The sequence below is a fragment of the Protopterus annectens genome, chromosome 11.part0, assembly GCF_019279795.1.
Source record: "Protopterus annectens isolate FY-2018-M chromosome 11.part0, PAN1.0, whole genome shotgun sequence".
Lineage (NCBI taxonomy): Eukaryota > Metazoa > Chordata > Ceratodontiformes > Protopteridae > Protopterus > Protopterus annectens.
The window spans coordinates 28,282,657-28,300,765 of record NC_056745.1 but is presented as its reverse complement, the minus strand read 5'-3'; the positions used below and the strand labels follow the sequence as shown (position 1 = coordinate 28,300,765).

Genomic DNA, 18,109 nt, shown 5'->3' with positions numbered 1-18,109 from the left:
CAAGTAAACATTTTAAGTTATAAACTGTCTATACAAATGGAGAGGATGTTTTTATCTACCTGCATTAGGCAAGTGTGTAGTTTACAAAGAACCCTTTAAGACATGCCCAGAACTGAACACTGAGCAGGAAAGTGCAATGACAGCTTTATCATGGAATAAAAATGTTGTGGCCTCAAGAATCTTTATTAAGAAAGGCAGTGCTGAGTTTATGCAGTAAACATAAAAACAAGTTTGTTTCATTTACTGGTTACAAGGAGTATTCTAACTGTGAATTGCATTTTATTACTTGGGCTATTAAAGTACAGAACCTTTTAGTAGAAGCAGGCATAAAAGTATAGATCGAATTGTGTTTTTCACATAAATCAGCCAATCGCAGTTATAGTATGTCTAACAGTTATATTTTCTTTTTTGTCCTCCTGTTTAGCCAAACAATGCATGTGCCCACCTCCTTGAAGGATATATCATCATACCTCCAGAAATATCTTTTATTGGACTGAAACAAAATGTGTTGATGTATACTTTTAGTTAGGATAGCATGTTGTTTGTGTCACTGAATAGATACATTTTCCTGCACACCCCACTATTCTGTTGAGTTGTACTGTACTATATGTGAAAAGGATGCAGGCAATATGTGCTAAATTGAAGGAAAATGATGTTTACTAGATTTCTTTAAATATATACAGGCATTATACTCTAAATATGTATGTCCAGCAGCAATAAAATAATTATAAAAAATACTGATGTCCGTGCTTCTCATAAAATGTAATTTAATGCCACTTAGTCTGATTTTGTGCTTTAGAAGAAGGCCCTATGTGGTAGTGTGTTTCAATCAGCTCACTTACTTGACCTACAGACTATTTTCTGGTGGATGCTGTATTTTTTAGAATGTTGAATCTCTTATATATGTGCATCAACAGTAATAAAAACAGGGCACTTAATTTCACTGCCCTTCTGTTTTGCACTTTTGAAATATCCTTTTCTGTTTTGGAGGCTTGATTTTACCCTTAAACAATTAATTTACATTCAGAATGTGTAGCCACAGTACCCACATCTCATACTATATTAAGCCTCCCTAATTATGAAATCTTTCTGCTCATTGGTAAGTAATTCTGTCATCAAATTCACAGATTGCTTTAAGTAATGCCACTGAAATTAAAGAATGTTACGATCATCCCATGATCTGTACAAGTCAAACAGCATTCCATATACAAACTATTCCCTTACTAAGTAGTGTTCGTGTGATACGTGAATATATAGTAGGTGTGAAAAGGAAAACAATATGGTTGCTTCAAGTGATTTTTTTTTTTTAATTTTATTTACACTTTGTTCATTGGTTTAGTCCCACTAGGCCAATGTCTTGTTTTAAGGAGAGAACCGAGGTGATATTTATACTGAATAGGGGAAAAATGACCAGGGCCGTAAGATCTTTTACATTCAGTTGTGCTACCAGAAGGTCAGGCATATGGGACCTCATTTTTTTTATTTCCTCTGAAGGCACACTCAGGATTGCAGCCCCCCCCCCCCCCCCCACCAATGCTGCTCTACAGTGTCTTCTTCTTATTTTGGCTTTTCCCGGTTAGGGGTCGCCACAGCGGATCATCTGTCTGCTCATGACTGGCAGTGGAGTTTTACAGTGCCGAGTTGCCAGCCCGGCACCAAACCTTCCACAGAAGGCACACACATGCACACACACACACAGGAAAACAACCAACTACCTGCTGTGCGAATAGATCCTGCAACCTTCTTATGACATCTTCCACCACCAACTACAAGTGTGCTCCCTCTTCAACCAATGAGCCTGCTGCTTATCTGAAGCTAGGATGTATTCAGTGTCTACTATTAGCAATATGTTAGATGAGATCATGTTTGCTGATCTTTGTTTTTGTAAGTATACTGTGTTGTTAGTTAAGTCATAAATAGCTGTTACAGTTACTATACCTTTTCATCTCATCTAGCAAGCACACCTGAGCTGTCCATTGAGAAAATATCTCTTCAGGATCTTTTAATGAAAAGTTTTGTCACTGCTACATGTATTGTAAAGGCATATTCACTACGAGGAGTGGAAATTATCTGGAAAAGTGATGGGAAAATGATTAATAAATATGTGGAAAATAATACCAATTCTGAAAATGCAATTCTGTCTGTTAAAAACGCTATCAATATATCAATCAGTGACTGGAATAAGAAGTCTTATGTCTGTGAAGTCCAACATCGTTGTCTTAAATCATCTATTGAAAAGAACATCGTACGGCATGAAGGTAATTATGCCACATGACAATTCAGTTCAATATTTAATGTTAATTTTACTATGCAGAATTAACTATTTTGGAATGAGTGGGCTCATATTGTCAAGAACAGTTAAAGCTTATTCACATATGCTCAGAATAATACTTATTTAAACTACTACAGTAGTTGCACCACTTGTAGAGAAAATTGTTTTAAGTAAAAAATATGTGACTACATTCTGATACAGCTCTATGAAATGACTGCTACAGCCTGTTCAGCATGCTAAACATTGTCTAAATTGGGATACATCTATTGTGGCATTCAGTGTTAGCAGGCAGTTTGTTCTAGACTGAACATACTAAATATTCATAAAAATTAATATATTCTATGTGTGTCTTGCAAAACAAGTTCAGAGAAGTGCAGTATCTAACTGTGTACTTTTCCAGTTGTCCACTTGTTTTATTAGCTACTTTCATGTTCATAAGTTCATAGGTGTATACCAGGCTAACGGCCCTGGAGCCTATATAAGCCTAGCCCAAGAAGAGTCCCTGGCATCATGCCGCCCAAAGTTAGTTCCCAGTGCCCCTGTCAAGCAAGGCCACTGAAGCGATCTCCGGGGTGAACTTCCTATTGCCCATCCACTCATCAAGATTTCTCTTAAAGAGGGCCAGTGAAGTGTTCTGCTTGATGTGAATGGGAAGTTTGTTCCAGAGTATGGGAAGTCTCTGGGTTAGGAACCTGTCCCTCCAGCATGATAATGAAGTTAAGGTACATGGAGCATGTAGCACGGAGGGATTGGGATTTCTTTAAGTGTAGCATATCTAGCAACTCTGGGTCAGACATAGCTTTGTGGATCAAGCAGAAATCACCTCTAAGTAGGCGATAAGAGACAGAGTATAGCTGGAATTTTTTGAGTCTGTCCGTATAGGGCATGCGTCTAAGGCCTGTATTTTTGTGGCCTTTCCAGTTGCTGTAGGTGTCTAGTGAGGTACATACCAAATGGGGCATTGTAATCTATAATAGGTCTAATGAGGGATGACTAGAGAGAGATTATGACTTCTTTCTTCCTGAATGAGAAATCTTTTGTGATGAGATGTGCCACATAGAAGGACTTTCTGACTACAGTGGCAATGTGGTTATCAAAGGAGAGGTTGCTGTCAACCTGTGTCCCCAGGTCTCTTATCACACCTTCGGTGGTTAGTGGACTACCGGCTATGTGGTAGTTCATGGGCACCAAATTTTTCCCAAAGGGAATGACAATGCACTTTTTGGCATTGAGCTTGAGGCCATGGTTCTGGCACCAGTCATTTGTGTCAGTGAGGCCTTTTTGTAGAATGTCTCCATCAGTTGGAGAATCAGTATTGGCTCCCAGTTTGCAATCATCTGTGAAACTGGTCAGCCAGAGTCCTATTGTGTTGGCTTGAACTTCAGAGAAGTAGATGCCAAACAGGAGACGACCTAGGACCGATCCCTATGGGACACCACTTGTAACTGGTCAGTAGTCAGATTTGGAGTCTGCTACTTTCACAGTGTGGGTTCTATCAGTGAGCCAGTTGGCAACCCACCTTATTACATAGGGATTTATGCCTAGTTTAGTGAGTCTATCTATGATTCCTGAGTGAGGGATGGTGTTGTAGGCCTTGGCAAGATCTAGGTAGGCTGTGTGAACTACCTTGCCCTCATCCACAGCTCTGGTGACAGACTCAAAGAAGTCTATCAGGTTGAGCAGGCATGATCTACCTTTCACAAACCCATACAGCATGGGGTCCAGAGTTTAGAGATTCCCTATGTCCTTCTTTATAAGGTCCATGATGGTGCGCTCCATAGCCTTACATATCAGACTCATCAGGCTAATGGGGTGGTAGTTTCCAGGGTCTGTAGTCACTCCCCCTTTGTGGAGTGGGATGACCATAGCAGTGTGTCATTCGGTAGGAACAAAGCCTGAAATGAGGCTGTGATTAAACAGGGTACTCAGATGTGGTGCCAGTTCACTTTGTAATTCATGTAGAACACAGCCAGGGATATTATCAGGTCTCATGGAAGCTGTATTCTTGGCATTGGACAGTGCATTTTTTACCTGTGTAGCCATGATAATAGAGACTTGGCATTCCTCAGGTATTGTGATAGGCCCTTTAGGGGGTGAAAAGGGGGTAAAGTTCACACTGAACCTGTCAGCCAGTATATTGGCACTATTAGCTGGCTCGGTATATGTGTTGCCATTGTGCTGTAACTCAGAGCAGATCTGAGTATTGCCATGTAGATTCTTGACATAACTATAGAATGCCTTGTCGTTGTCTTTAGAATCTGCAGCAATTTTGTTTTCGTAGCTAGCTTTAGAGGATTTAATGCTGGATTTCAGTTTTTTTCTGAGGCTAATAAAGGAGTTTTTCCAGTCTTGGGACTTCACCCTTTTTTACAATGTTTTTTTCCTTCTGTTGTAGAGTTTGTTTATGTAGAGTTTCCTTTTTTTGGAGGGGAGCATCTTGGTTCTGTTTGGTATGGCCTATTCCATGCACTTGTGTATGTGCTCATACAGTGCATTGGTATATGATTCAGCAGTCATGCACCTATTTTCCATTTGTATGGGTGTCATGAAGTTAGCCACTTCTGTTTTTAGAAGACCAAAATTGTCTTTGAAGAAGTTTTTTACAGTGGTTTCCTTTGGGGGGGGGGGGTGAGAGTGGGATGGTGATTAGCTTGTGGTCAGATCTGACCAGGGAGGAGTTGATTACTGGTGTAGAGCAACGGTCACCCATGTTAGTAATGACCAGGTCAAGGTTGTTTCTACCCCTAGTGGGGATAAGAATGAGTTGGTCCAAGACATTGAAATTAATGAATTCCAGAAAACATTGAGCAAGTGTGTTGGTACATGAGTAATTTTCCCAGTTAATGGAGGGATAGTTAAAGTTTCTCAGTATAAGGGTATTGGGTTGTACCCTTATATTTTTCAGTCTGTTTAGGAATGTGGAGTGGGAGTCTTGGGACATGGTGGGAGAGCTATAGCAGACTACAACCTGGATTGCAGTTTTACCCAGTGTTGGTTGTACCTGAAGTATCTCTGATGCGTTATGTTGGGCTACTAGTCTGGAGGTGTGCATATCCTTTATGAATATGGAGACACCATCACCTTTAGTGCTTTGGTCCAGGTTTAGTGGCCGAAAGATGTGGAATAAATTATATTCTGGTAGTGCTGGGGTGCTCTCTGGAGCCTTGAACCAGGTCTCGGTCACTGCACAGATGTCAATGTTCTCCATTTTAAGGAGTGCTTTGAGCGAGTGTATTTTGAGATTTAGACTTTTAGTCAGCCTCAATAAGAAGCTGAGATCCCTCATAAAATCCTCCAAAGCCAGCCAAAAAAACAAGATTGACACTGACTCTAAGGACAACCACAAAGCTTTCTATAGCTATGTCAAAAATCTCAATGGCAACACCTGGATCTGCTCTGAGTTACAGCACAATGGTACAAAAATTACGGAACCAATTGATATCGCCAACATCCTGGCTGATAGGTTCAGTGCCAACTTTAACCACCGCCACCCCCTAAAGGGCCCGTATTCATACCAGAGGAATGCAGTGCCCCTGCAATCACAAGTGAGGAGGTAAAAACTGTGCTCTCCAAAGTCAAGAACACAGCATCCATGAGACCAGACAACATCCCAGGCTGCGTTCTACATGAACTTCAGAACGAACTGGCTCCCCCACGTAAGCACCATGTTCAATCACAGCCTCACCTTAGGCTTTGTTCCCACTGAATGGCGCACAGCAACAGTTATACCACTCTACAAAGGGGGAGCCTGACGAGCCTGGTTTGCAGGGCCATGGAACGTATCATCATGGAACTCATAAACAAAGACATAGCTAACCTCCAAACTCTGGACCCCACCCAGTTCAGGTTTGTAAAGGGAAGATCATGCCTCCTGAACCTGATCAACTTCTTTGAAACAGTCACCAAAGCCGTAGACGGGGTTAAGGCAGTTCACACAGCCTATCTTGACCTCACCAAGACTTTTAACACCATCCCCCATTCTGGAATCATAGATAAACTCACTAAACAGGGACTAAATCCATACGTCACAAGATGGGTCACCAACTGGCTCACTGACAGAACTCACACTGTAAAAGTTGTAGACTCCAAGTCTGACTTCAAACCTGTGTCAAGTGTACTACCACAGGGTTCAGTCCTGGGTCCTCTCCTGTTTGGTATTTACTTCTCTGAAGTACAGGCTAACACAGAGGGCCATCCTGAAAAAATAGTAAAACTGAAGGGAAGTAAACTCACTCATGTGGGGGCTGCACCTCCACACCCCCCTAACTAACTATAACAACTCCGAGATCACACTACCATGGGGGTATGGGGTAAAGTTCAACAGGATGGCCAAGCGGTTAATTACCTGGAGTGGAAAGTCAGTGTTCCAGGATGTTGGTGTTCTGCGGTTGTCGGCTTTTTTGTCTCAGCTATCTGAAAGTCAGGTAAGTGAACTTTTGGTATACTGAAGTAGACCCCATTACATACATACTTACTGATTTTTTTGTATGTTCTCACATCAGTCTTCAGGGTGGTTTTAACCCTTGTACACCCTACTTTAGTGTTAACACAAGGATTACAAGAAAATATGGGAAAACTGTGGGGTATGTCATTTCAGTTGCCCTACTACTTGATGAGTCTTAAGCTGATGACAGGACGGGTTTTAACTGACTGATTTTAAGCTCACCATTTGATGTTTTCCCCTTGAAAGTTGCTGCTGGTGCTGTTTCTTTTAGTGTGCTGACCTTGATGGCAAGTGTGTGGTCTTTTTAACTTTTCTTTATGGCTGTGTGACTGGGGAGATTCAGTATATTTAAATAAAAGGTTAAGGGGGCAAAGCCTCCTGCAAAAAAAAATGTCTTTTTAATAATTTCTTGTTGGGTTGAAGGTTTGATCTTTTTTATATTTTTATTTTTTTATTTTTTTGGTCTGGTTGAAGCTTTAACCAATTGAAAGATGGCTACACATAGGCAGCAATTTTAGGGAGTGTAGAGCAGTACAGTGATGGGTGAAGTTTTTGGAACTAGTTTTGAATTTGGCAGTTTTATTATAACACGTGTCAAGCTTGGCCCTTAGAATGGTTTGAAGGTTGGTAAGTAGAGGGATACATGAGAGAAGGGAGTAGGTAAGTGGAGACAAGAGTTTGTTTAGTGGAGGGGCTGAAATACTGGTTGTACCTATAGAGGATTCCTAGTTTCTGATAAGTTTTTTAGATGTGTTATAAGTGAATATCAAATTTTAGGTATTAGTTGTTCATCTATGGTGACTCCTAATAGTTTCATGTGGCTAAGAAGTTCTATTTCTGCCTTACATTCAGAATAAATATTGAACATGGTTTTATCTAACAAGGTTGATTTCTTAGGGGTAAATCAAATGATCTTTGATTTATTAGGGTTAAAGGCTAGGTGGTTATTCTATATCTAGGATTCGGTGGTGGAGAAGGCTTTTTGAGTTTTGTTTTGAAGTTTAGAAACAGAGACAGCCAAAAATACAATGGCTGAGTCATCTGCATATTGAATGAGAGATCCGTGGGTGATAGAAGAATGGAAGCTATTAATGAAAATGCTGAATAGGTGGAGACCAAGTATGGAGCCTTGAGGAACTCCTGTAGACATGTTAAGATAAGGAGAGAGAGAGTTCTGCCATTCGACACCGTGTTACCTGTCTTTTAGACATCTTGAGAACCACTTGAGAGTGGTTGCGGAAAGTCCAGAGACTTGTGATAGCAATAAAGGGCGGGAAACTGTATCAAAAGTTTTTGATAGCTCTAAGAAGAGGGTAGAGACTATTTCCTCAGCATCACATGCTCTGTTAACAGTAGCCAAGAAAGATATGAGGGCAGTTCTTGTGCTATGGCCTGGTCTGAATCCATGTTGAGTAGGAGACAGGAGATGGTTGTGAAGAAGATATTGCATTATCTGAGTGTGAATGCACTTTTCAAAAATCATGGAGACTGGAGAAAGAATAGCGATGGGACAAAAGTTGGTGACAGCAATGTTTTTACTGCCTGTATGAAGAGGGAGACTGAATGCTTTCTTCCATGATTTGGGCACATAGGATTCCTGAATGGACCTATTAATAAAGATCCTTATAGGAATGCAATGTTGTTTTCTGCAAACTTTAGAAATTTGGTTGATATATTGTCAGGTGCATTTGAGCAGGGTTTGAGCTTCAGAAGTAGTCTTTTTATAGTTGTGATAGAAATGGGATTAAGAGTGAAGTTGGGAGTCGAGTGGGTGTCAGCATCCTGGGCATAAGTGTTTCATGTAGTGTTGAGGTGGTGCTACATCACTTAAGCCGTCTTTAGCATGGGGAAAGCAAGCAGTAATGCCAGCTATAGAATTTATAAAAAAAGAAAGACTTAAAGAGAGACTATTTCTTGAGAAGGTTTGTTACTTTTTGTGCCAGGGTTCAATAGTGATGTGATGGAAGTCCAGGATTTCGGGGGGTTTTGTTTATGGTTAGACTGCTGTTTTGAATAATATTCTTTTTATCTTTGTTGACGAGGTTTGTACCTGATTACAAAGATGTTTAAAGGTTATCAGGTCTGAATGGCTTCTGTTAGCTTGATAATATTGCCATTTTATCTCTGGAATGCATCAGATCTTTTGTAGGCTTGGTCAGCCATGGGGTAACGTTTGTTTTGATTCCTTTCTTGTGAAGGGGTGTGAAGCTGTTTAGTGTGTTCAGGAACATAGTATTGAAGAAGTCGACAGAGTTGTGAAGTGGGAGAGTTTTTAGGTTGCACCAGTTTATACTTTTCAGGCCATTGACAAAGGTAAGTGAATTAAAAGCAGCTAGGTTCTTTATTTGCTTGTAATGTGGTTGGTTTGGGTAGGAGGAGGGGGAGCAGAGGATAAAGGCAGGGAGGTGGTCATTCAGAGTGTCTAGAAGAGTGCCTACGTCAGATATCTTATTGGGTTTGGAGACAAGAATCCAGTCTACAATTGTTCCTGTGGTGTTATCCTTATTTGGTCTGGTTAGGTTGTTTATGAGCTATGTGAGGTTGAATAGACTAATATTAGAGGCAGAGATGTTGGAACTGAGGTTTAAGCAGTTGATATTTACATTGCCTAGGATAATAGTGTCTTCATTTTTGATATTAGTAGAAATCCAGGCAAGGATTTCTTCTAATAAGGGTATGTTGTTGCCAGGGGGTAGACAAAGAACTATGATACACAGATTTTTGCAGTTGTTCATTTTTAGGAAAGAAATAAGAATTCCAACATTAGGAAATTGAGGAACAGGATTTGTATAAGGAACTATGTTAAAGGTGTTTGAAAAAATTTGTGCTACACAGACTCCTTTTTTGTTGGGCCTGTCAGCGCTTATTGTCTGAAAGCCTGGAGGGAAATTTTCTGAATGTTTAATGTAGGGGGTTAGCCAGGTCTCGGAAGTGGCAATAATGTCTGTGTTGGTTATGAGTGATCCACACTTGAAAATTAGAAATTTTGTTGCAAATACTTTGAAGATTTATAGTTACCATGTAAATGGATTTGTGAGAATTAACTTTAAGTGGAGGTGTGGAGATATTATTTAAATTGGGACCTGGATTAGGGTCCATGTTTCCATATAAATGTACAGTAATAAATGTAAATGTATAAGCTAATGGCTTTTCTTTAGAGGGAGATTTGGTATGGTTTGTTTGAGAAGAAATGATAATATCACTTATTGCAGTCAGGTGGATTTTATTTATGAATAGGGACAATTTTTTAGTTTGTATTGGAAGAGGGGGTTTAATTGATAGAGGGTTGGAGATATATTTGTATAGCTCTTAAATTGACTAGGAAAGGAAGTGGTGGTAGCGGAGTATTGGGGTGAGAAAAAGATGGGGTTTAGGGCAGTAATGTTTGTAGAGAACAGAGAAATAAGGAGAGAAGCAACAAAGTTAGAATGTGTGTACTAGATAAAAACGTAGTTGAGTTAGTAAGGGTGGTAGTATGTAAATTTATGTGGATGTAGTTATAAAAAGAGCAATGTTGTGTGGGATATAGGAAGATACAAGTGAATATCAAGGAAGGGGTGATGGAAAAGGAGAGTAGATAGGAAATATTTGTAGCAGGTGGGTAAATGGTAGTAAGTTAGGAAGGAAGAGGATAGGTATGGCTGAGGTTGTATATTTATTTATTTATTTATTTATTTACACTTGTTTACCGGTAAAGTCCAGAGGAAGGCCGGGAAGAAAAGCTCCACAGAAATATAAGCAAAATGCAGTAATTAGATAGTCCAATAGTATACATATAGTAAGATTCAGAATACACATCATCTACTAAGTCTATACAAAGAACTACTCAGTACTGTTTTCTAGTCAATACAAGTTCAAAAAAGAAAATCACAGAAGCATTTCAGTAAAAATAACTGTGAGAATTATAAAATTAGCACCATGTGCATATTAAATAATAGTTATAAACAAATAAGATGTCATTTATTTATTTATTTTTAATGAGCAGTAGTAACACTGAGGAGAGGGAGAAGATGAGGTAAGGAGTGGACAGTATGGTGAGTTATAGATATCTTGTCTGGTAGCATATTGTATAGTAGAGAATAGGGGAGATATAGATAATTTGGAGGGAAGAGGAAAAGGTAGTGATTGTCTGGATGAGGTAAGGGGAGGAGTGAGTAGTGTATAAATGCAGAGCTAGTGGGGGTGGGTGAGGTTTGGGGGTAGGGGAGGGGAGCGGAATGAGCCCAAGTGGACTAAGTGTGAATGGAGTGGGTAGAACCACAAGGCAGACCATGCAGTATTAGGAAAGACAATCATCTACACTGGCACACCCCAGGTCAGTGTCTTTGAATGCTACACAAACCTTCTCATTCTCTGTATATAATTGAGAATATGTAAGATTGGCTAATGTTTATTAAGAACTGTTTTCAATTCACTGGGACCACTAAGAAGAGGAGGAAAAGCAATTGTTTATGATTAAGTGAGAGTGGGAACCTAAGCAAAAAAAGTCCAAGTAGTGCGCATGCCACTGGCCTAGAAATGCAGATTGATTATTTTTGCAGAAGCTAAGTAGCGATCAAAAAATTTGTTAGGACATACACAGCAGGCACTTATAGATTCTTGAAAATGTGATGTTGGAGAAGACAATGTTGAGAAATCCAGGCAGCCAATTCAGGGGGAACAGCACTCACAATGCAGTGTACAGGGGACTGAAAGAGAAAGAAAATAATATATTATTTAATGGAGAGCGTAAAGAGTAGAGATGGAGAAAGATCTAAACATTTTGCAAGAAAATTAAGTTGAGAAATAAATCATTTAACAAGACTACTTTTACAAATAGAGCAACAACCAGGCTAATACAGGTAAACTAATATGTAACTATTTTGAGTGCAAGAGGTCAAGTAAGTGAGAGTTCAGCAAGTGACAAGCAATAATAAAAATAAACCAGCAGGCAACAAAAAGCAGGAAACTTAGTATGTACCTAATCTATGACATTGGCGACCAGCATTATCTAATATACAATAACCCATTTTAGGTATATGGGTTAATCAACAGCAGTGATTAGGAAAGGAAACTAGTAGGAAACAAGTGGCTATTGTTACAATGTTACAATGCAAGCACAGTAATTCAATGCCTTCGCATTTGTGGAGCTGTAGTGTAAATTATTAAAAACAGTAACCGCAATTGATAGGCTTGTGACTCTTGAACATTGAGAAACTAATGCTTGTTTATAGTAGGTAATGATGCAGTCACTTAGCTATTACCTGCAAAAGATGTACAGTAATAAATGTTTCAGGAGGCAATTGAAAACAGAAACATTGGTATCACATCATGAGACTGCACTTATCTAGCACAAGTTGAACTACAGTGTCAGGATTATAGAAGTAATAATTTGGTAACTTAAAACTAGCGTGAACTGTAGGTTACTGAGGTAGCACTAAATAAATTAAATATAAAAAAAAAAAACAATAGTGAAGCTTTCATCCCACTAACTTACATGGCAAGCACACCACTATAGGGACGCTGAAAGAAACTGCAGTGTGGTAAGTAATGTTCAGTAATGGCACCCTTTGATTCAGGAGATTAAATAAACTCCATGTGGACACTCAGAGGGGAAGAGACACTGGAATAGGTCTGAATATAGTGAAACCAAAGAAAGCTGGGAACTGAACCATAAGGCAGACCAGGTAGTATCAGCAAAAGCAATCAGCTACACTAGCATGCCCCAGGTGAGTCACCTTGAATATTATCCAACCTTCTTGTGCTCTGTATATAATTGAGAATATGTACGAGTGTCTAACATTTATTAGGAACTCTTTTCAATTCATCGGGCCACTAAGAAGAGGAGGCAAAGCACATTCAAAATAACATTCAAAGATATTGCCTAATTATTAAGTATAAATCACATAAGATCTTGCATTTGTTGATATGTCGTCTGAGCATGGACCATAAGTGAATCAATCCTCACATGCTCTTTTCAGAGGAGAACTTAGCTTTTTTCTGCACATAGCATATTGTTCACAGTCTTTCCATGCCTTATATCCTGGAGTGGCCATCTTCTTCCAAGCATGAGTCATGGATGTCTTTTACACTTACCAACAACCGCCAAAATAAATGTCTTTGGGTAAAGGCATCCCGTCATCTGATGAGCTTCTCATTATCCTTAGAAAACTATGTAGATAAAAATTCTCCCCAAAATCCCACGGCAAGTGTCCTACACAGCTCTCCAGAGCCAATGTAACTGATCACACTAGCCTAGGACATCTGAATAACACCTCCAGCAAGAGTCATGGGCTGTGAAGTACATCCAATGGAGTCTCTCAGTGTAAAGAAAATAAAATGCAATAATCGTCCTGTAAGCAAATGTAATAACAATGGGAAGGTGAATAAGAGACATCATGAGCAAAATGTGTTTCTCAAATTGGGTAGTATCCTTTCTGATCACCCCCATTAACTCTAAGACCTCTAGGACAGTTGATGCCTCTGGTCATGTAATAACTTACAAATTGTGGCCATGAGTCTGGAGGAGAAATATATTCTTAGATCACCTGTCTTACTAATTTGGCCCATAAGGCCTGATGTATTTGCCAATTTCCTAAACCTTTTATACCCCTTACCAACAGATTGAAGGCTCCCTGTTACATAAGTCATTCCAGGTGGTCCAAAATAAATATCAACATTATCTCTTGGAAAGTTAATACTCCTTTATCTTCAATCATGTTATACCATCTCTCTAAGTCAGTGAGTGCCCAGCCAGCTGATCTCCTCACACAGAACACCTGAACAAAGTCTTTATTTCTTCAGTATAAAGCACACTGTTCTACGCTTTCATATGACAAATATCATTCAGCTGCTTGTTACATGTCAGATATCATTGCTGCACTTGACTCAGCTCCATGTACCTAGCGCTACCTTCCACTGACCAGTCGTATAGATGGCCTATAGTATCACTCTCAGAATCCACTGACCAATGGCCCACAGATGCACATCTTTCCAAGGTGGCCTATAATATGAAGTTAGACGAATACGCATAAATTAGAATGTGAAGCAAATAAATAATGGCATACAACTGCAAACTGAATCCATCTTGTCCAGCCTTCTTTACCCACAGGGCCGCATTTCACATGTGGTTTCATAATGGCCCAAAAAGCCAATATTGCACCAGCAATCTCCCAGGAGAGATCAAAGACATACCTGGCAGGTAGAACACCTTGGACAGTAATATGCAGTCATTTACTAGTTTTGTTTCTTCCATAAGCCCTGATCTTGCAATACCAGATGTAGCAATGTATTACCAACACTAGAATACACCCTTCTTTTCTTTAAGTTCTTCTGTAATGATTATACTCCAAACCTCTGTAAGTAAAATGTGCCATTCTTTATTTTTTGAACCTATAAACTATCAGTGTCTGCTTTACAAAATACAAACTGACTACCCGTTGCAGGCAGGGCAAGACAACTACTTGTAACTTTACATTTTAAATTAATTAACCGTGATATATGGCTTTTACTTGCAACGTTTCCACATGTATCATCTCTTCTGGTTTTGACATTATCAGTGATGATGTGTTAATCCTGAAAGACACAATTTCACCACAACTATCATAAAAAAAACATTTTTTTTACAAATTATAATTATGTCCAGCTTACTGTAACAATATCATACAGACTATTACATCCTTTCTAAATACTCTCAAAAGATTTTCTTTCAGATGATAAAACTGCTTTAGAGATGCTGGCCATTTTTTCTGTGCCTTAACTCGTTTAATATACAATATTATCTGCTTTATGTTCCAAATGAGGCATGACAAACAGAAGCCTTTGTGTATAGCAAAGTAAATAAGAATGTTAGTAATCCCAGTGCAATCAGTGCTTGTGCATTTATGTATAGTTCTATGCTGACCTGTAGCAAGGTCATCTGTGGATAAAAAAATGAAATATCCATGTTGCTGCTATAGCTTTATTCTTTTGTTAACATTATATTTAATGCTTTTATTATATTCTATATTCCACTTTTATTCTATATGTTTTCGTCTCAGTGTTCCACTGACCCTGAGAGAGCTGTGGATGTGTCTGAAAAGGGCCTTGTGACCAGTGCATTAACCTACTTAACATATGTTTACATAATTAAATAAAATAAAACAATAAAGAATGATTTTATAAATGATAAGCCTTTGATTCCTCAGCATCCAAGCTGCACTCCAGTGGGAAACAGAACTGTCTTTCATATCAGATAAGTTTCCTGTGTAGTAAATGCCGGACAAACCTCAAAGTATTTAAAAGTCCTATTTGACCTAGAGGGAAATCATTCAGTTATGAAACAAGATAACAAATATATATATTTCAGTTATAAAGCAAGATAAATATAAATCCTTTAGTAATGAAACAAGATAACAAATATACTGAAAAATGCTCTAAATAGCTAATTTGATCTTGTAATTCAAAACAGCATCAAAAGAAGTAAAAAATGTATTAACTGATATATCAGCTTATATTTTTTGGAGCCGTCAAAAAATATACTGTGTTGTTACTACTCTGTTTGTAATTCAAGCCTTCGATTGGTTACATCTGAGTGGTACTCTGCCCAGTAAACAGATACAAACATTAACTGCTTCATCACCAAAAGAGTGATCACAAAAGACATATAAAAATAAATCTCCAATTTTTGTTTATTGGAGCGTGGACGTTATAGTAAACAGCTGGAGCAAGAGATAATAGTTTTTGTTTCATTCTTTGGGCTAAGTGTATTTCTTCTCCTATCATGCTTCCACCTTTAATGTAGATAAACAAATCTTAACAAATGTGGTCAAAAACCTTTTCTAGAAATACTGCACTGCAGGTATAAAAGGAAAGTTCTTTCACTATGGTTTAGATGACACGTTTGTTAGTGACTCAGGTATTTAATAGCACAGCCATAGTAAGATGAATGTGACCATCCGAGGGGGGGGGGGATAGGACTCAGTCTGGTTATTCCCAATGCTTCATTAGATTAATTAACCTCGACTGATTGGCAGAGATACGTCACTAACAATGGCTGGACAACATCATGCAAACATGTGAATATGGGAGTGACCACTTAAGCCAGTTATGGTAGCCCTAATCAGCCTCATGTGAAGGAACGTACACAAGTGACATGAGGCACAGGTATGCCTTGCAGTAATGTGAGTGGCCATGTTACTACTGGATATCTGATGCCATCATTGTAAGGCTGTCAGTGTGAGAGCACTAACAATGCAGTGACCACCTGCCTGATGGCACCCCCCCCCCCAGAATGGCTCTTATGTTAGCTGATCTGATGTGAGGCTCCCCATCTTTACAGAACAAATAGACTCAAGTACACTGACTGGGAGGGACCGTGATGGTTATGAGATAGAAGGGAAATAAGTTATAGAAAAAAACCTTGCCTGCAGGTACAGTCAAGTCTGCCAGCAAGACTTTCATCTGACTTGCTCTACTGCATTACCACTCAAGCCTGTCTCACAATTTGACATACCTGTTTACCCAGTCATTCCTGTATTCAAACTTCCTCCCTATATACTGTTAAAAATACAAACACACACATCTCTCTCTCACACACACAGACACACACACACACACACACACACACACACACACACACACACACACACACACACACACACACACACACTTCATGCCACTCCTGATGGGGTAAAGACACCGCTGTCATTGAGTGTAATGACAGAGTGTCACTACTGCCATGAAGTCCAACAGTGAGTATAATCACTGCCCCTATGAGACCCAGATGTCAGGTTGCCACTTCTGACATCAAGATAGCTACTACCAGTGAGATATAAATCCTACTGCTGCCAACCAAGGTTGAAGTAACAGCAAGAAAGTGCACACAGGTCTGTTTCAATAACTAGCTTTGAAAGTACAACTCAGCTCCAAGAGCAAAAAGGTAATATGTACTGCTGCCAGGGTATGGGCTTCCACCCTCAAAACTTGACATCACACAGGCCACTTACAGAGCTGAGATTTTGGCAAATACTCCTAGCAGCCTTTGTCTTACCACTATTTCTGTGAAACAAAGCCTTCCAGTGTTTCTTTATCTTCTGTAACTCTCTTTCACATAAAATATCATTGGCATGCATATAAACACACAAACAGACACACACACACACACACACACACACACACACACACACACACACACACACACACACACACACACACACACACACACACACACACACACACACACAGTACCCAATTCATTCTAAGATGCCAGCACTTCCATTACTCTAGAGGAAGCTACAGACTTTCAGTTACATGTTGTTCCCCAACCAACTCAAAAATATGAAATATATCATTTAATACTTCTATCACTGGTAGTGGGATTTAAGCAGTCTCATGGAAGATGTGCCATACAGCTTCCTCTCCAGCAGTGTAAATAAAAATTACCTATTTGTCAGATAGACAACAGTACATAAATACACTTATAAGAAATAAATACCATCCACAAGACTTAATGGTAAATAATGGAACTACAGTTAAATAATACAGAAAATAATTCAAACAGAGAGTTAAATATATGTAGGCTGACATGCACAATGGAGTTTAAACACTATAAAATAGAAAAGATGGATATAGAAAGTAATAACATCCAAACATGTTAATTTCTCTGGGTGGTTTACTGAGCCTAGATACATGAATAGCACTCACTGATGGTTCCCCACAAAAAAGGCAAGTTCAGCACTTCTCTTTTTTGATATTAACTGCTCTTCATACACAATCATATGAAATATCTTTCCCAGCTCCTAGCGTACATAGCATCATCATTCTACTGCAGGGAAAACAAGTAGTAAAACCAGGCCTTGTACTTATCATAACAGCCGTAGTCAATATACATCATCTACTTCTACTTATTATAACATCTGTAGTCAATATACATCATCTACGTCTACTTATCATAACAGCAGTAGTCAATATACATCATCTACTTCTACTTATCATAACAGCAGTAGTCAATATACATCATCTACTTCTACTTATCATAACAGATGTAGTCAATATACATCATCTACTTCTACTTATCATAACAGCCGTAGTCAATATACATCATCTACTTCTACTTATCATAACAGCCATAGTCAATATACATCATCTACTTCTACTTATCATAACAGCCATAACCAATATACATCATCTACTTCTACTTATCATAACAGCCGTAGTCAATATACATCATCTACATCTACTTATCATAACAGCTGTAGTCAATATACATTATCTACTTCTACTTATCATAACATCTGCAGTCAATATACATCATCAACTTCTACTTATCATAACAGCCATAGTCAATATACATCATCTACTTCTACTTATCATAACAGCTGTAGTCAATATACATCATCAACTTCTACTTATCATAACAGCCATAGTCAATATAC

At 38.8% G+C, this 18,109-nt stretch overlaps 1 gene segment (V, D, J or C); it reads left to right on the top strand.

Moving 5' to 3' along the window:
* LOC122814896 overlaps positions 1 to 18,109 on the top strand; it is a 145,183-nt gene that overhangs the window by 86,942 nt on the left and 40,132 nt on the right. Inside the window, 1 exon segment of the C gene segment in view lies at positions 1,956 to 2,258. Coding sequence covers positions 1,956 to 2,258 — 303 coding nt within the window.